General features: G+C 37.6%; 1 protein-coding gene across 1 annotated transcript; it reads left to right on the top strand.

Moving 5' to 3' along the window:
• The first annotated feature begins 746 nt into the window (after nucleotides 1-746).
• On the top strand, nucleotides 747-19,933 carry LOC139725922 (uncharacterized). The gene is made up of 3 exons (XM_071637003.1): nucleotides 747-1,029; nucleotides 1,069-1,227; nucleotides 18,543-19,933. Exons 1-3 carry the CDS (start codon nucleotides 753-755, stop codon nucleotides 19,247-19,249), a joined length of 1,143 nt encoding a protein of 380 aa, XP_071493104.1. The 5' UTR covers nucleotides 747-752; the 3' UTR covers nucleotides 19,250-19,933.
• The last annotated feature ends 1,122 nt before the right edge of the window (nucleotides 19,934-21,055 follow it).

The following is a 21,055-nucleotide window of genomic DNA, read 5'->3' as shown; positions in this document are numbered from 1 at the left end:
TCTTCAAGGGTTCACAAATCGGATTCAATCCGACGCTAAAGTAGATTTAAGACGTATTGCAGCGTGATGTATCACAAGGGATGATTAGATTTCGATAACAGTGAGGCGACAAAAAAGCAGGATAAATGTCTCTATTACTTGTCCGCCATGGTAACGTCAGTTCTTGGTCGATATCATCGCAGACAAACAACGGGCGGGAATACCAGTTATCGTCTGAACATGGAGAAATACGACCTAACCGCGGACAGATGATGTACAGGGCCCCGAAAATTTGTCACGACTCTGCGCACAAAATTCGCAACAACTTGTTACAGTGGTTCGTCCTCTATTTACCAAGGTCGAGTCGTGCTAAGCTTTCCCCCTTTCCACACCCTACTTCACTCTTTGACTTTCCCTTTCATAGATGAGTTTCGACGTTCAAGTTAGAGAGAGAGAGAGAGGAGAGAGGGGGGTAGAGGGGAGAGAGAGTGAAGGAGAGGGGAGAAAATCGTCCTCACCTTCAGATGCAAATACCAAACACGTTTCTGTTCGACTCCAGTCGTTCACACTCTCAACAGTCACGCCCTACTATTGGTGGGCAACTGTCACGTGATCGGTGCTGCCAAAAGCGACATCGCCTATTCTTTCCTTCTTGCTCTCTCTCTCTCTCTTCTCCTCCTCATACTTGCATCTCTTTCCGGGGATCATGGTGTCAACTTGGAGCCAGATTGAAATAAATTGTTCACTGCACTGACATCGGAGCTTTCACGGCGATGCAGGCAGTGGAATACTACGAACGCGCGCCGGCGATTTACGGGACGGAGTATTTCGGGAGCCACAATGGGCCAGCGAATGGGTACGCCTACGGGAGCAGCGCGGGCCACCATCACCACCAGCAATACTTCTTCCACGACCAGGGCCAAGGGGCCGGAAATGCTGGTGGCTACCACGGATTAGACCCTCGAGAAGCGGTCGAGGCTGGAGGACTTTACGGACCAGGAGGAAGTCCGGACAGGGCAAGCTCCGGCGGAGCAGGTAGTGGCGGCGGCGGTGGAGGAGGAGGAGGAGGCGGTGGTGGCGGGAGTGCAGGTGGAGGTGGTGGAGGAAACTCGTGTGCTGAGCAAGATGTGTGTGCCGGTATGGTGAACTGTAGAACAGCTGCTGTAAACGGTCAAGTTCCAAAGACTATTTATCCCTGGATGGTTGAGTCGAGGCAAAACGCAAGACAGAAGAAACAGCCAGAATGTGGTAGGTATAAAGAGAACGAAATCCATGCCGAGTGTGATGGTTGCGATTTTTACTACAAAATGTGACAGCTTCAAAACAGCATTTATAACAAATGAATCGCACTTTCTGTGGCATTTGAAGTTGTGCTAGTTTAGATGCATCTATGAAGCTTTAGACACTAGATCTGTACTGGCGCCATTAAAAAATGAATCCTAATAACCATCTATACTGAAATTTCTTCATCTGCATCTATTCTGAAAGTTCTTGTATTCCAACATTTTCAAACACGAAAATCACAGAACTATCTCTGATAATATCATGTTAGCAACTACAGCAAACTTAAGCAGGAAAACAGTGAAACGTGTAGTACAAGTTTAAAGTGTTGCAGATATTTTGATAAGCAGCATATTCGACATGTTTAACATTTCTAAGTGATTCTACAAATACGTACACACACAAACACGCACACAACCTTAACATCCATCAAAATTATCCAGCAACAATGCGCTTCTAGACAGTCAACAAAAATGCATGGGTAGTTTCTTTGTTTTTTACTAAATCAGTTGAACTTTATTGCAAATAACACAAAAGTAATTTGAATATTACAGCAATAACGTACAAAGCGTGGATGCGCTCGTTTTTTTCTCAGTTATGTTATTACTTGTTCTGCAATTACGAAAATTCAACCACACCCTCTCTTACAATTATTGCAAAGACATGCTATCTTTATTTGAGAAACAACGACAAACTGGTATAAATTATGTAAGCTATCTAAGATGATTATGGTGACTATAAAGTAGGAAAAGAAGATGATATGATACCACGAAATAATTCAATCCTAATCAAAATGATACATGTGTTCATATAATTCATTTCGTGTACACCTAAAAATTTGATGACAAGAAGCAATGTCAGCAAAATTGATCTTATGCTATTAAATTGCATTAAGATCTCACCTCGAAACAAGAATGAAGCATGATTCATGATAGATACCAAAATTCATCGTATTATCGGTTGAATTTAAGTTAATAAATGAAAAATCAATTTGCACTCTTTCGGTTGGAGCCAGTAATTTATTGATACTACATTGCCAGGAATTATAGCGCGCCATTTCACCTCTCTATTTTTATAAAGCTGGAATCCCGAAAACCTAGAATAATATTAAAAAGGTGATTTTAATGATGTAAAAAGCTAAGAAGAGGAGAAGAGAAGATTATTCAATAATCAAGAATGTCATGTCATGACATGAAATGATGTTTCAGATACGAGACATGTTCTTTTAAGGCATTGAAATAGGCTATAACATTTGGGTGCAAAATTTTCCTTTGGCATTGCTACATAGGCGAAGCTTCAAAGCCAGTTTGAAGGGGGAGTTTTTAAGTCATATTCAGCTTATAGCCGGCTTTCACGCCGTTTCTGTGCGAGGTTATAGAAATAGATTTAGGCAAATTATACATCATTGGAAAACTCATGGTGTTTAAAATACCATCATCGAAAAAGAAATCAATACTCCTTGAATTATAATCGTGTTGTCGTGCTCATGTTTGTATTGTGTGTACAAGGTGTTGTAGGTCAGCGGTTATCATAGGTAGGGTATAACAAGAAAGCCATATAATAATTACCTAATCATTTATACACGTGGATTAAGAGTAACATTATATAGGTAGAGAATGAATGCACGCCCGGTTAAAATCAAGAACCTTCTTTAGGTTCAGAATGTTATCAACTAAGCCACTGTGGACAGCAATGGTAATAGATCATTCGCGTCGCCTGACAACATTCTTGACTTTCTGAATTTGCCGTGACACTTTTTCTTTCCTAAACTCTGCCAAAGTTGAAATTACATCGCGCAGTCACATTTTCAGATTAATGATTTCTTTCCCTGTTTACGAATGAGAAAACACAAAAAAAGAAATAATTATAATTATACTATGTGATAACATTATCGACACGCTATCACAGACTTGATGAATTGCATTTCTGCTTTTTCACAGTTCGAGAAACAGTTTTTTTCTTCAAATCAGTCAAATATCCATCAGCACCACAAAATATAGAAATCCATGAAGAACAGGCAGATATTTCTTTAGTATTTTACTGGAAAGAAGCACTGATATTAAAATACGTGGACATCACGGTGCGCAAAAAAAAACACGTATAGGCCTACATAGACATACAATAAAAATAACACAGGAGATAACAATTATTAGAATAGAAACAATGTATTTCCAGACTTTTTCATGTTCATAAAGGTTTAGTTTAAAAGTTGCACTCTAAATTTGATATCAACATAGGAATTTTAATATAATCCCAAACTGTAAACAAAAACAAAAACAAAAGTAGTGTACAATGAAAAAGAATCGATTTTGCCACATATGTCACATAGTTGAGCGATTTCTGAAGGAAAGATTTGTAGCTATAGACTCGGCGCCCTCAGCGTTCGATAAAGGCACGCTTGTTGAAGTGTGATTGTTTGATAAAACTATCCTTCTTTATAGTTTGAAAAAAAAAGATCTTTTGTTACCTCTTTGTCCAAACAGTAAATCCTTTTAGATTACAGTTTTATTTGTGTCTTTGATTTACATAAGAGTTTGACAATCGTGTTTCATGCTTCGCAGATTGAACATTCCTCATGTGCTTAGTACAAAATATTTACTTATATTTATCCTAATCATCATTTTCATCTTAAAGAATCGATTTCTTTCTCATGTTGGAGTTTATATTGATTTTTTATTTCTTTGCGTTTAATTGTTAATGCTTCGCTTTTAGCCGAAATATTAAGTTATCCACAGGTTCTGTACATTTATTTCGCTATCATTTCAAGTCATTCTGCACATTCAAAGTTACTTTGAACCCTGAAATTTTATAATTTCAGGGTTCAAAATATCACTGCCTCTAAAGATCAAGTCTAAAAATGATCTGGAATGAAATGTGACCTTAGTTTCATTAAGCATTGACAAAACAACTCTGGCAAAATATTAAGATTGTGTTTTTGCTTTTGAAGCGCGCATGCAATAAATTCAATTCTTCATTTATATTCAAGTTATTTTTTTACCATGTTTAAAAAGCTTATAAAGAGCCTAGATTTTGCAGAAAGATTTCCTTTTCAATCCTACTAGATGATAAAGTGAAATTGAACTTTTCAGCAGCTACATTCAAAACACTGCTCCCTCCAAGTAGACCTATATTCTTCTGAATTAGAATAACAGTGTCAGATTTTTCTGGGGGTGGGGTAGCCGTAGATTGACCTTTCATAAATGCACTTTCATTAGGCAGGTAGAATGATCATCTCTTCAGGCAAGTATTCTTTTGTCTCATATCAGCCCTTGTGAAAAGTTTTAGTTTTTACTTTATTAGCAGAGAATATAAAGGAAATTTAGACAATGTAATGACAGCTTAACGATTTGAATTTTGTATGATTTGTTTTAACAAAATCAATTGGCATATCTTCATAATTGTTATTATGATAATAATTATTTTAATGTGTGTCTTTGAAGTTATTATATTGTATACCTCGTTCAAATTCATTTAGGGGTAATGTATACGTTCAATCCTCCTTTAACTGCAAAATTAGTTTATTGAAATATTTGACATCAGATATTTTTGCTAACTGAAACAATGTTACAGTTCATGCTCTGTAAACATTAAAAAAAAAGTAGCTGCATTGTCATTGAGTTAGCGTCCAGTCAAGATGGGGCAAGAAACGCTAAAATTATTGCAAACATGGCGTGAGAAGATCGAAAATGGATGATGAAACAACAGAAAAATACACCCACGGAAGAGAATGTTTCACAGACCCTCGTAAATTGCTTCGACTTTTGAAAAGTGACCATTGTTTTTTAATACGCGTTCACTCATGCATGACTTAACGGATCACTCTTATTTCCATACATAAGTTTGTCAATGTACGTGTAGAAATCCCCCTGCAAATTATTATGCTTCAAACCTTATCGCTCAAAAGTTTCATTATTTTTATTACGGGGAGTTACTTTTTTGTTGTGTGTATGTAATATATTGCATGATATCAGATATACGATACATATTATATGTCTTGCATCATGTATTACTTTATATGTAAACTATACACTACTCGGAATCGTAGTCTATGTCTCTCAGGTTCCTCTCCTACTATGTCATAGCGCTGACAGCCACCACGTGTACGTGATCACAAGGAATGCGCGCGTGCTGTATTTCATTTACCACCGCATCTCGCTACATCTTCATTTGCATCAAATAGACATAGCTCTCTATCACTCTCCCCGTACCCCAACTTTCCCTCCCCCACCCCCCTTCCTCTTCATTCTGATGTATATGTTAGGTCGTCGTTTGTGTGCTGCATGGTTAATTCTTACCATTCTTTTAGACGTTCATTCGTTGTTATAATGACATTTATTATACTTTCTGAAAATATTACGAGAAGGTGGGGCCACCGTGGCGTAGTGGATAAGGATACTGATGTACAGTCGGAGGACCATGCAGAGTTCGAATCCCATCTAGTGCCTATACGTCCTCAGACAAGAGATTTTTATTCACCACGTCTCTCTCAACGTATGTGTATAGTTGGCTACAATGCTATGATGATAATACTGGAAGGGCCCTCTTGTAGAGCAGTGGTAACACTGAAGAGGCTACTCTTGACAAAGAAGTCCATGTTTTTATCATTAAATTCAATTTAAGAACACTCAGTTTGCAGACATATTCACACACACACTCTCTCACACACACACCACGCATGATATGTTTATATATATATATATATATATATATATATATATATATATATATATATATATATATATATATATAATATATATACATGTATATATATATATTAAGGAGAGAGAGAGAGAGAATGAGAGAGAGAGAGACATAAATGCGTGCCCGGATCGATGATGGGATAAGCAGAGATGCATTGTTCAACGTACGCTGCTTGAATATTTAGCCATGGAAGTGGAGGGAAATGTGTCATCGGAGCGGAATGCTTCAGTTTTGTTGAGGTACGTCCATCGGTGTCTCAGGGTTTTGTTTTGTTTTGTTTTGTTTGTCAGTGTGTTAGCGTTTGTGTGTGTGTGTGTGTGTGTGTGTGTGTGTGTACATATTTTAACGTGTCAATTCGTCACAGCAACTTTAAGAATTCTGACTCGAAAAGATCAGTAAGAGAAATAATATGAGAAAAAAAAAATGAACAGAATCCCATTCACATCCAATCGGGGTCGGTCCTTCCCCGAGCACTTTGCAGAACTAAAAAGTAGCTTTAATTCATTTGGCGTCGGGTTAGAAACAGACAGAATCAACGGGGAGATTGGGGAGGGGGTGTAGTGGGCATTTTGAAGGATACATGAAGGGAGGAGGGGAGGAAAAAAAAGAACCAACTGCATATTCTGGCAATGAACGAGGGACGATCTGTCGAACTCATCAGGAGCAATCACACATATGTCGAGGCCCTGCAGAGGGACCGTAGAACAGAGACACTTGACTTCAGGGGTCATGGTGTCCTCGTGTGGAAGCAGCAAGGTGTATTTATATGGAAGGAACCAGGAATACACTAAACATGCAGACGGAATGCCACTCAGTGTATTTTTTCCCCTTGTGCGTTGCAGTAGCTTGAGAAAGAGCGAAAGAAGGAGAGACTCAGGGAAAGAGAGAGACACACACATATACACTCACACAGAGAAAAAAAAAAGGGAGAGAGAGAAAGGGAGATGGCGTATTTTTACGTGGGTGTGTGGGAGCTTTATTGAGTTACTTTATTGCTTGCTAAGTAGATCGAGCGACTATCAATACACGACATTCTCTTCTCCCTATTACATTGGGGAGGGGAAGGGGAGGAAAAATCCGTCAATGTATACCAAAATGTTTCCGAAGCCGGTTCATTTTGGCTATTGCCGACGAAAGAAGAGGTGTGTATGGAGGAACACTTTGTCTGATGATATCATGCTATTCAGCCACCGGGAATCGGACGTTTGGAGGACGTACATGATAAGAGGTGTGCATTAAGTATCAGCGAGACACCTTTACATCACGCTCAACTGCAGTTTTTTTTTTTCCTGGGGCTTGTAGGAGAGGGGGGACCCAAAAGGTGCTCAATTATGGAAAGCAAAATACCATGGCTAGTTTGATGCTCTTGTCTCTTCCCACCTCCCTGTTTTAGTCGCGTTCTGCTTTTATATGCCTGTTTGTCTGTTTGTTTGTTTGTTTGTTTCTCTTGTTTGTTTGTTTTCATGTCAGTGTCTGCTAATTCTCTCGGTAAACTAAGGTATGGTCTACAGACGCCTACCCTGTGTTCTATTGTGTTAGCGTTGTGAGCTAATGTCTAGTGTGTTTTGTGCTTGTTGTGCACGTGGAGTGCAATTTTTAGTCTCGCATTATGACTTTCACTGATATTTACTATAGAGTCAAAAAGATGATACACAATCGACTACCATAAGATTTGAGCATTTTAACGTATAGTTTTGATGGAAAATTTATTTGTTATTCTATAATGTTTATACCCAAAATTGAACAGGCCAGGGCAATAAGGGTACGCAAAGTCTCTCACATTCTCAGTGAGACAATTTTAGTAGAGGAATCACACAAACGACAGTGCTATGCTTTTAATGCAAACAGTGGTGAAAGAGAGAGAGAGAGAGAGAGAGAGAGAGAGAGAGAGAGAGGGAGGGAGAGAGGTGGGGGAGAGAAGGGAAGAGTGAGAAGAAGAAAAAATGTACAAAAGACTCAGATCATTTTCATTTATTTCATTAAAGCATATCAGCTTAGCATGACGTAATTTTAGCGTAAACGACGACAATTTCGAAATCGATTCGCATTTCATCAGAGTTCGCACCGCACGAGTCGTTCTTCATTTATGTTATACAGTTTAAGAATCGAGTCTACAATCATGACTCTGGGATATGTTGGCAGTAACATAAAGGAAAATAAATGAGATTACTGTGAGTTCTTAGATGGAACCATAACAGACGAATTAAATGACCCATGATTGCATATACGCGGTATAAGAAAACAAACAACTGACTTTCAGTGGGATTTGCCAATTCCCCCTTTTCGTCAACCCCCATCCCCATTGAGAAAGAAAGAACAAAACAAAAATGTGTTAGCTGGTATTGACTTAAGATTTCAAAGTACAGATTGACAGAAATATTAATTTCCCAACGCATAGATCGCAGTCAATAGCGAAACTATAATGTCATGAATACTCATTACAAAATCAAATCAAAGAAGACATTAGTATAAGCAATTAAAAAACACACAACACACACACAATCACAATCACAATCACAAAATTTTGAAAACACTATCATCTTATACAATGTAATTGTCAGGGATATTGACGTTGTTAAGCTTGACTAACCCCTTTAAGTTCGTCTAGACCGATATTCTCTATAGCTCGAGTGCGATGAGCCAGCGTCTTAATCCGCAACACATTCGCTCCTGATTTAGGAGAAAATCGCTTAAATTGAACCCAGTCGCGTTGAGTTCTCGTGGAAAATGCATGCACTTGACCTTTTCCAATCAACCCGAAAAAGCTCATCAAATCGTCGTTAGCCGCCAGATTTCGTCTGCTAGAGATTTGCAGTGACAGACAGTATACAAGCCCTGATGTTTAGATCGCCTGAAGAGAGGGCGAGAAGGATAACTCTTTGTAATAATCCAAAGTAGTAGGGCAAAAGAATTGAAGTTTTGTTAATTCATTGTCTCATTTATCTTCAATCATGTTTTGTCACCTTATTGAAAGGAATTGGCCCTCAGTTGCAAAAATTATGGGGTATTTCGAAAAAGAAATTTTGTCCATGGCAGTATGAATCAGTCAGACGTATGGTGGTGCCCATTTCACAAGAGATTCATGGTAAAAACTGAAAACCGAATGATTGACTTAAGACAATAGAGGGCGGTTTGTCTTTACTTTATTTCATAGCTTTATTTGTTTCACATCTTGACAAATAATACCCTAGTGTGTCACATCATCCAAATCAAAAATCTTTGAAATAAACCAAGGGAAAAGGAAGATGATTATAAGTGAGTTTTTGTTGTTGTTGTTGTTGTTGTTGTTCTTGTTCTTGTTATTTCCTTTCAGGAAAGGAGGATGCCTTATTGAAATATGCTGTACCTTGAATATTAAAATGTGAAACTATAACAAGTAATCAACTGATGCATTAGCGAATTCAAACCAGCATGAAAACAACTTGAACATAAGTATCAGATCCAATAGCATGACAACGGATGTCTATAACAGCTAAAGCTAATTTGATCTGTAAAAAAAAAAAACATCTGCAAATTCCGAATATGCTATATCAAAGACTAAAATCAAGCTCATCACAGTTGACGATAATAACTCGAGGAGACCTTGTCAATTAACCATCAAGCTTTTATTTTTAAAGCAAGTTGTTATATCGCTATCATATAACTGGCATGTGTCTTTTCATATATTGCGGTGGCAGGTTGATATCTTCATCAAAAAACAAGCTTCTACCTCAATTAGCAGAAGCAATGGTTTGTCTACCAACATTCGCCAACGGCAATACATTCCTATAGTTTTCAGATTATAGGCACACCTATTGTATCATTCTTGAAGTGATTAGGATCTCATTTGAACTTAAGGATGTAATATGAAATGTTTTTGCGACGTGTTAACTATTTCTTTATATCAAACTGGAATAGGGTGATTAACTTTACATTGTTAGAAACCAGGAAATAGATAACAAAAAAGCACATCGGATTCGTTTCTACCTTTAAATATCATGTCATGCATGTTCTCGCAATGGCGCCTCTGCTCTGCCTCAATACCTTTTCCCGTAATTATGTGCAGCGAGTTATAGCCAAGATACATCTGAACTCCTCAACGAAATATTGGAGTCGGACTGCGCACATTGCACGGTTTCTACACCCGTCCAGAGTGCGTGCGACAATGAACTTAGTCACGTAGGCCACGCTGCAGCCGACAGAGACATACTCGTGTGTGTGTGTGTGTGTGTGTGAGCGCGCGTGTGTGCGTGTGTGTGTAGCTTCACGCCTGACTTATACCTTCCTCGCATTCAACAAAGCGAAAAGTGGCAAAAACATTGGAAGAGGGGGGGGGGGGGGATGAAGGAGGGGTGGGAGAGAAATTGCTGGGAAGTGGGGGAGGGCGAGAAGAGAAAGTCCCAAACGGAAATACAGAGAAAAAGGCTTTATCGTACATTTCCCTTACATTTGTTTAATAGATACTTTATTTTCTGCAAATCAATAAATCAATCAGCAAATCAATATACATAAGGCACATCATAAACATGTGGGAAATATACAAAATAAATTCAAAACAGAGTCGTTTGACTTGCATAAACAAGGATATAAAAGGAAATTAATGATACAATATACAGTATGCATGTCTTTGCAGCGGGGATTACAACAACAATTATAATTATGGAGCGATTATGCAAAGGGCCGCCATTGTAAGCATAGCTTGAAAAGATGGCCGGCCCGAGGAAAAGGTAGGGACGTATACTTGTTTCGTAACAATACAATACAATACAATACATTTATCCCTATGCGCGCACAAACACTCTTTATGTAATTCAAATCGTGCGTTGTTAGGTAACTTAACCTTTTCCCTACATGTATGTATAACGCTATAGGCTTTCTGTCCCAATCGGTACCCAATTGACAGGCATTTAGTTTATCTATTAATATTTAATCAATTTCATTTGTATCTTCAAAATGTATCCTGATGCACATGAGAAGTAAGTCAAACCCGCACACCCACACCAACCCACACGCTCTCTCTTTCCCACATACACACACACACACACACACACACACGAATATAATTATATAACAACAAGACAGCGAGAATTCTGCCCTGTAGTAATTAAAGGCGACAGCATCATGTTCAAGTTTAAGTTCATGTTTTTTTTTTTTTTTCCCATTTCAGCATAATCCATAGCACACACGCATAATGTAGATCAAGGGAAAGAGATATCGATATAAGTGATCAAAAAAGCAGGGTACTTTATACTTTTGATGAGGGCCAAAGAAGTGAAACATCTGAGTGACAAATGATTGGGGGAAATGGAGCTGGAGAGGGGGGGGACCCACTAAAAAGCACAGTTTGTCGAGATGCTTTGGTTGGAAGAAAATGACGTGCGTTAACCATTATTATTTTCTGAGACTTTTGGTCATTTCGCCTATGGAGACATTTACAATGTCGATCGCAATGATAACATCATGAACAAATCTGAGCTATATCCATAATACACATGCAAATGCATGCATGTATTGTGTGTATTCATGTAATGTGCACATATTAATACTAAAATGTAGACAAACCCAGTGTATACGGCCCTATACACCATCTATACCTCGTCATTATACAGCTATATGAGTTCCATGCGAACTCGCCCCCATAAACAAATCATTATTGTCATTTCTCATTTTCTGCGAAACTTTTTTTTTTGGCTTGCCCTGGCCAGCACCCCATCCTTCAGTAGCTGGAAGGTTCGAGAAAAAAAGAAGAGAAAAAAAGAAACTCTCATCATCCACCTGATCGAAATCACACATGGCATACAGGAAGGAGCAGTCTTAGGGAAACGTGATCCCTTCGTATGTTAATATCACCATGTCTTGCCACTCTCCAAGGCTGCATTTATTTTTAATCCCAAACCAGTAATTATATAGAAGACTGTGCCAGGTCGCCCGTCCAATCATAGAAATGTATCCCCCAGTTTCTCCAAGGCTTTGTTCGTTTTGCTTTGCATCACACTCTTCAAGATTGCCAATGTCAATGAGGAAATACAAAGTTGAAGGAGTTACATTTTTTTAATATTTAATATTCTTCCTCACATCTGTGTATAGAATCCATCCACTCCATCACATCCAGTCTCTTGTGTGTGTTAATTTTACATTACAGTGATTTCGCGTTCAATTTTCCCAGATCGTTTCATTCGAATGGAGGTGTAAGTGCACCATCAGCCATGTTTCAATAATTACACACTTACTGTAGTTGAAATTGTAACCATCACGATCTCTCGAAATTGTGTGAAAATAATGTGATGAGCTTTGACACTCCTTCATGTTCCTTATCAATAAACAAATGTGCTTTTTAACAACTAATAATGTTCTTTTAACATTTCTTTTCGGCCATAACAAGACGATGTTATAAAATTTTATAAGCAGTGACATTAAGTAATAATACCAGTAGCTTTAATAATACGCAATATCCAACCATTTGGAATTTCTGAAACAGTCCAGTTTGTACATTCTAAACATTTTATGTATATAAAGCCACTTGTAATCAAGGGAATTAAAGTGAAGATGAATTATTAAATCCAATGATTGTAAATAAACATAATATCATTTTCTTTTTTTGATTATTTGTTTTCTATAATTCACGGATTTAAATCTCCCCGTTGTTCTTTCTAATACAACCGACAAATACGTTTCAGTGTTTGCTTTTTGTGTTTAAATATTTGTACAATTTACTCCCACTCTCTTTTCACGAGTTCTTCAAACTGAATAATACTGTTCATTCTTATCCCACTCATAATTGGCACAATTTTCATTTATAAATCTAAAGTTATTAATTGCACAAAAATCTATAAGACATAATGGACCAGACCTTTGGAACACACTTCCAGATTATGTTAAATCATGTCAAACGTTGTATTCTTTTAAGGCTAGATTTGAAACTATGTTACTGTCAGACTGCAATCTGTGAATATAGAATCTGAATATAGATCTTGTTTTGTTTGATCAGATGTTTTTCTGTGAATTAAATTCAAAACTACAGCAAATATACACAATGTTTCTGTGCATATACCATTTCATTTTATCCCCTTTACCTTTATCATCACCACCATCGCTTTCATCGTCATTATCACCTCTTTTTTTCTCATCATCACCCTGTTGTCATAATCACAATTCGCCTTATTTTTTTAGTATTGATGCACTAAAACATGATGCACTTATGATAATGTTCAGTAGTATTTTCCCATTCTGCTAAATAAAATATGTATTATGTTGGTAGGTTTCCTGGGCTGCCACGTGTTCAAGCATCTGCTAATAGTGGCAGCCCTTCTTCCGCATAATTTATCAGGTAATCATTTGGAAATTGGTAATACGATGTATATTTTGTAATGGAATTAATCTACACATTTCCTTCTTTGAATCATGTTTATTGTAATCTGTATACATTGTACTGATAAAAGTGATGTATTATACTGAAAAGAATCTTGATTTGTGTGAACTTATGTTGGAAGAAAGATAAGTCAATCAAACAAACAAACAAACAATTTCAGCAATGAATCATATTATTTCAGTTTTAAGTGTTTGAAAAATACATCACGCCATAAAATGTTGTACAATACTGTATTTCTCTAACTTTTATTTCTTTTCAAACCGACTACAGGGATAATTCCCTTTAGTGGAGAAACAAACGTAAATAACTGCAAAGTAGTTATCACGAAAAGATGATTAATATGACTGGTTTAGGCACATTCCTTTGTGCCTCAATATTCTATGATGATAATTTGTAAGGGGAATAAGCAGAGAAAAAATATGATCAAATTATGACGTGAAAAATTTGCCTATATACAGCTAGAAATATGAAGCAAATCGATTTTCAAAGATAGCATGTAATGAATTGATTGAGTTCATGTAAACAAAAAGATTTGGTTAAGCATATTATTTATATACTTAGGGTGTATTTGCAGGGCAGTCAATCTAACTACATGGCAACAATATATTATTAACATCTTTGAGATAAATGTTTGAAGAACATAATGTAGATTATCCATGTGTGATGAGTGGAAATATGACATGTCTTGACTGTAACATCAAAAAAGTCCAGTTGATTACATGATCATGAACCCGAACAGTGAAAAGCACAGCTTCTTACAAATCTAATTAATTTTAGACAAATAATATTTCTTTTGTAAATCTATGTCGATAAAATGACAACATACTTTGTCTCTCGGATGTTATTTGGACAAATATTTAAATGTTCGAACGTAAAGTCAAACATTTTGCAAAATCTTTTTTTTTTACAGATTTGAAAAGTTAAACAGTACTGCTAAAGGATTAAGATGTATTGTTTGTTAAATTATTTCTTCACCCTCATTCCAAGATCGTTTTAGCTCTTTGACAAGTATGCTGACGACCAAATGGAATTCGAAGGAAAGTCTGTTTTTAGAAGAATAAACGTTGTTCAATTTGAATCGTTATCTATCCACATTGGTAAACCGTGTAACTCGAAAGGACACGCCCTTCATTCTGAATACGGGTTACTTCACATCATCGTGTGTACGCGCTGTTCCACGGCTAACCCACGTGTGACCCGCCCTGCATCGCTACGCTGGCCCTGCGGGCAGACAGGCGTCAACTGGGTGATTAATAGAATCATTTTCTCTTCATTATACAAAGCTAACGCTCCATCCGTCATCGCGGCCTGCCTGTACTTAGTTGCGTTGCCGACATGACACGCTAAATACATCCATACAAGTTAATTAAAGAGAACAGAGAGCGCTTCGACATTACTCACATACTTATGATACACACACGCACACACGCATTCATTTCTAAATGTACATATATATATATATATGTGTGTGTGTGTGTGTGTGTGTGTGTATGTGTGTGTGTATGTATGTATATCATATATTTCACATACAAATAGTAATATGATATAATGTAACATGTATAGCATGACATAACATAATATGGTATCATATGATATAAGATAATGTATAATGTAACACAAAATGATATCAATTGTATGTGTTTTTATACATGATTATTTTCCTATACATTTTTGGTAGGAATCTCTTGTATTCCTTTTTTTTGAAACACTTGCAGGGGGTTAAGTCTGTAAGCTCCCGTCATGCATTTTTCTGTTGTTGATTTCGGTAGTTGGGAAGGTGCGTGGTTGCAATTTCATCTAACAAAAATGTATAAATTCTGAGTTACTGTAACTGTAAATTGCGTGAATGTGTGAACTGTTGCAGCTTCTGAAAAATCAAAGCTCACCATGGCTCATGTTGCTCATGGCATGCAGGTTGTTGCCATTTAGCTATCTATTCATTTACTTATTTTCAACACAGATGAGACCTATATGCTATTGTCTCAAGTTTAGATCAACGAGAGGTATTACAAAGAAATTGATCAAGTTCATTTTCTCTTTTCTCTGCTTCATTGAGGTCCCAAAATTATTACACATTTTATCTTTAAACTTTATCTGGAATCAAAAATGAATAAAAGAAAAACAGTTTTAATGCCTTCTTTCCCAGCGTAATCCATTTCATTCATATCATTTCAACGCAGTTGCACATAAACATTTAAATACACATAATTACACTAAATCAATACATTGTAATCTAAGTACTAATACTATGAATAAGAATACAATAAATGTTCTTTTAAATGACAAATACAAAATAGACTCATAGACAATGACTAGTATCTAATTGCTGAAATACCAAAAGTAGCAATTTGCCATAAAAAAGAAAGGCAAAAAGAAATGCACACACACACACAAACAAACACAGGACACCTTTCGTGAAAAAAAAAAGATTATCATGGAAGGAATTGCTGTACCTAAATCACAAAAATCTTTTACCACTAATTTTTTACTACTTAGGCTGCTACACTATCTCTTTCCTCGTGAAATTTCTCAAACTTTCCGCGTTCAGAGAGCTCGCGCCTGTTTTCTGTATTGATGAATGTACTAATTCGTCTGTCTATCTTTTTACTTAATATCTATCAATCTTGGCATTCATCATAATGTTTTCTTATTATCTCAGCGATGGCTCTCTCACTACCTGAGATGTGTTATACTGTGTTATATTTGTAGATTCTGTAAACTTATAATTCAAACCATTCAAAAAGTCTGAATGTGCAAATAAGCCGTAGGCTTATAGGTTTAACGGATGTAACATACATTTATAGATTAACAATGAGAATCAAAATTGAATTAGTTTAGTCTGGGCTGAACATACACTCCGGGGAAAAACATACCTTTTCGTGTTAGCTGCACGTTTGGGTTTACGTACTCAGAAATTTCTTAATTTTATGAAAGAAACCGTACATCGACTCTGCTTGTCTTTCCACTGCCTCTGCTTCATAACTATAGAAAATGGTTAAACTATCTCATAAAATACTTCATCTGTTTGGTTTTGGGTTTTTTTTTTCATTTATTGTCAATATAAGCAAATGATAAGTGCATCTGCAACTTCGTACAAAAACACTACGCCAGTCATTATATCAATGATAGTTCGCCATAGCTGCCGTTGAGGAATGAGAATTTCCTGAAGATAGCTGCACCGACGTTGCATTGCAGCTGTTTATCATGCAATGTAACGGATAATCATGTGCCGTTCTCATCTGCCATAGCGTGTTGACGTGCTAGAAAGACTTGTGTCAATACGGGGAAGACCCGTAGACTCCAAACTGTGCGTTGTAGGTATTCTCTTCTCTACGTTACATTACCAGTTAACGTTACCATAACATTTAGGTCTTTTCTTCTCTTGGTTTGTTCGTCGCCTGCCCGGCAAAAGGCCCTATTATGAAGTTTCACCCCAAAATCTTTTTTTTTCTGTTTGTGACATAATTCGACAGAGTTTTAAAGCTCGTTCATATGATGCGACAATCATTTTTTTTTTTTTTTTTTTTTTTTTGGGGGGGGAGGGGTGCAAGCCCATAAGTCTTAAGGCCCTTCTGCCGGACAAGATTGTGAATGTTTCGCGTGCGTGTATATTGAATGTTGTATAAAATCTTATATTTTTTGCAACTGATTGACAAATTGCCCTACATCGACGTAAATAAGCACTGAATTCATCAGTGTTTTAGTAGTAGCCGTGATAAAAAATCATGGGCGGACGTACTCGAGCAGGATTCGAACCTAAGATCAGATCAGGTCGTAGGTTCGAATCCTGTTCGAGTACGTCCGCCCATATTTTTTTTTTTTTTTTATCATGGCTACTACTAAAACACTGATCAATTCAGAGCTTATTGACGTCGATGTAGGGCAATTTGTCAATCAGTTGCATAAGAACCTCTCGACGGAAGAATTTCATGAACTCATATTTTTTGCATATTATCTGCTTCACTCACTTCACTCAATCGTTTTCATTCTGTGTTTAGCTATTTTGTGCCCCTTTTGATCCTCAATATTCTGATATTACATTCGATTATGTGCTTCAGAAGTATGTGCACAGTAGTGTGTCAAATCATTCTCATCGATATCATATTCGTGTCATAAACAAAAATGGTACAGCCACATCAGTGGCCGATGAAACTGTGGTATATAGATCTAAGGTTGTTTTGATTCAGGATACACACCGCGTGCATTCTATAGAACACATGTATTGGAAATAAAATCGTCCCCATCAGATAGAATGAAAGCATAGAAGCAGATGGTATGTAACAGCGAATATTTCTACCAATGAAATAGTCATTCGTTCAATATGATAAATAATCTCCTATGCTTCGAGGTATATACATAGTGGATAACACATAATAACATAGATATTAGTTGATACATGTGTTACTTGATAATACATTGAGTCGTCGCGTTGTATAGGCTGGCTGCTGCCTTTGGGGTTACAAGGTAGAGACATGACGATTTACATGAACAGAAAGATGTAAACACGCTTTAAGCACGTTGATGCATTGGCTACAACATCCATATTACTCCCATGTGACAATATCATAGATGTTTGAAATTATCAGCTGTTACGAGTTCCCGGGGAAAATATCAACAGAAAAAAACATGGAGAAAAAAAAAAGCAGAACTGTTAGAATCATTACAATCGGTAACATGTGACGGCACTTTGTGCTAGAGTGGTTTTGGTGCGGGTCGTAATGTCAAATGCTGTAGCACACATCTCGATCTCACTTTAATGTGTGAAGATGGGTCATAGCTATGCGCCGAACTCCATAGGCTTTAGCTGCCCGAATAAGGACCGCATCTCATCACCTCGTATCCAATGTTACGGGGGAGTTCTCTCTGTCTGTCGCCTGATAAAGACATGATATTAAAAAAAAGAAAGAAAGAAAGAAAGATGGCTCTTACTGTAAATATTGCGTGCAAAATTGTCTTTATATACTTATATTTTCTATTTTGCTTATTTCGTGAGTGTATGTATGTACATCTGCGTGAGTATTTATCTTCGAGATTTTCTCTCATTTACTTTGGTAAGTTCAGGATGCTGTGATAACGTACAGTTTATATGTCTAATCTTCTCTTGCATACAAATTTCAATTTCTCTACCATTATCTTTTTTTTTTTACTTCCCCTGCAATTTCAATTGTCGTTTAAAATTTTAGAATGCATTATTGCTTTACGGATGCACGTTTCTTTTATCCTCATGTCGCAGTATCCGAGGAAAAGAAGAAACCGCTGCATCCACTACCAAGCCAGAACCCGACCGGTGTTCCGAACAACGTCCACGGGGGAACAACGGGGCATCCGGCAGCCAGCAACGGGGTAAGCCCCAATCTCGTCGGCAGCATCGACGCCGCGCGGGAGACCGGAGGTAACGGAGCTATCGGAGGAGGCAGCGCCGGTGGCGGCGGGGTCGGAAGCGGCGGAGGAAGTGGTAGTGGTGGCGGTGGCGGAGGAGGAGGAGGAGGAGGAGGAGGTGGAGGAGGTGGTGGTAATGGAGGAAGCAGCCCAAAGCGTAATCGTACAGCCTTCACCAGCGCCCAGCTGGTCGAGCTGGAGAAAGAGTTCCACTTCAACCGCTACCTCTGCCGGCCGAGACGGGTGGAAATGGCCAAATCGCTCAATCTCACTGAGAGACAGATCAAGATTTGGTTCCAGAATCGCCGCATGAAGTACAAGCGAGACATGAAGGAGACGGAGCGCGCAGAACGCGGCATCAAGGTGTCAGACTCCGTGCTCGCCCGCCAGGCCGAGCGGGCTGGGCATGTTAGCGCCGAACCGTTCCTCTTCGGCTTTCATCCAAGCGGCTCGCACCATACGGACAGGACTTATCGAGGTGCCCCGCCGTACTGCCAGTTTTCCTATTCGTGTACACAAGAACAATCGTTGGAAGCTACACCACATCTAACGCACTTGTGAATATGACTATGAAGACTGATATCGCCTATGTGTACATATTTACAAACACTGTTTTTATGCTATCGACAGGAGAAGACCCGAGAGCTTAAAATTGTCTCTCTCTTTTTTTTTAACCCACGTTCGCTACGCATAGCCGAGTACGAATAATCTATAGACACACTACTTCGCGGAGTATTGCTCCCTACGCATGAAACGAACGTGCGCATTATCATGTATGTACGAGTGACGATAACTTCAGAATTTTCACACCGATGTGTTTGCTCTGTCTAAGATTAGATAAGAGTTATTCAGAAATGTCCACTCGCTCTATCTAAGTCCCACAGATGATATTTGATTGGATTCGTCTGCATTATTTGTAACCTTCGTTATTACGTTCCATAATATCGCGTTTTATGACCTCACTTGTACTGAAATTCTGCAAAAGTTAAACACTACGACTGGCAATGCTGAACAAAAGCATATTGCTAGAACTTGCCAGAGATTTTTCTTTTTCGGAGCCCGAGGTATCAATGTTTTGTAATTGTTGTCTATAGATGAGTAAGAGAAGACGCCCTATAAGGGATTTATGTGTAGCATTTATCCAATGTTGTTACAAGTTTTCTAGATGAAACACCGTTTGAAGTTTCAGTGAATGTCTGGAGAATCCGTCACGGATACATTGCATAAGAAAACTAATAGATTTGATCATGGCAGTTACAGCTGTGGTGTGCTTCGAGTAAGGCTAGTTCTAAGTCCTCTGCTCCATCATCACCTGTTTTTGATGAGTTGTCAATGACACGTTAATTTGTTGAAAGGAATATGGAGCAAAAGAAGGAGTTACGAAAATGTCCTAAGTGAGTTGTGCAAATCACTTGAATCTAAATTCAGGAGATGATACACTCATTGTTTACTTTCCCTTTTTTTACAAGGTGGGAATCCTCAGCAAGAAAGAGAGGAGGTGTCCAGTCTTGTACTATTTAATCATGTTCCGAATCACTAGTATGCTAAGACACACAATGTAAAGATATGGAATAAAGACATTAAGAAAATGCAATTAGGTACCATCACTCTGGATCTCTTGTCATTTTGAATCTCAAATGTTCCGCTTTTCTGGACTTGGAGAGATAGGTAAGTCTGCGGGTTCATCACTTGATTGATTGATCAGATAAATAGGTAAATAAATAATTGATTGATTGACTGATTGATCGATTGATTTGCAATTGAATGGCGGATTGATTGATCAATTCATAGATCAATTGATAGATCAATCGATCAATCGATTGATTGATAGATTGATTGATTGATTGATTGATTGATTGATTGATTGATTGATTGATTGACTGATTGATTGATTGATTGATTGATTGATTGATTGATTGATTGATTGATTGATTGATTGATGATTGACGAGCTGAATGATCACTGATGACATGTTAATTAATTCATCATCCAGCGAACAACTCAGTATAATATTCTGTGTTCAGGTGAAACATAAGAGAGAGAGAGAGGAATAATTCAAAAATTCAGAAGTCGATTTGTGTTTGGCTATGTAAGTTTCTTGGTTTCTTTCAATGTGTTCTACTATTCACAGGTAGAGATTAGACAAAGACTGAGCCAACATTACATGAGTACAAAATAATATATTCACCTCATAAACATGATGATATATATATATTTTTTTTTATTGTCGCGCAAATGAACTAACATACCAAGAAAAAAAAATATCGCATAATTATTGATGCTATATTGATACAGCAGGCAAAAGTAAGAAAAGAAGAACAGAAACTGTCAAGGGGTTTGGGAAATGTATAGACAATAAGAGTATTT

This window comes from Diadema antillarum, unplaced genomic scaffold, assembly GCF_040938485.1.
Source record: "Diadema antillarum isolate AM-2024a unplaced genomic scaffold, OU_Dant_1.0 seq00000069_RagTag, whole genome shotgun sequence".
Lineage (NCBI taxonomy): Eukaryota > Metazoa > Echinodermata > Echinoidea > Diadematoida > Diadematidae > Diadema > Diadema antillarum.
The sequence above is the reverse complement of the archived record's forward strand: the minus strand, read 5'-3'. Positions and strand labels throughout refer to the sequence as shown.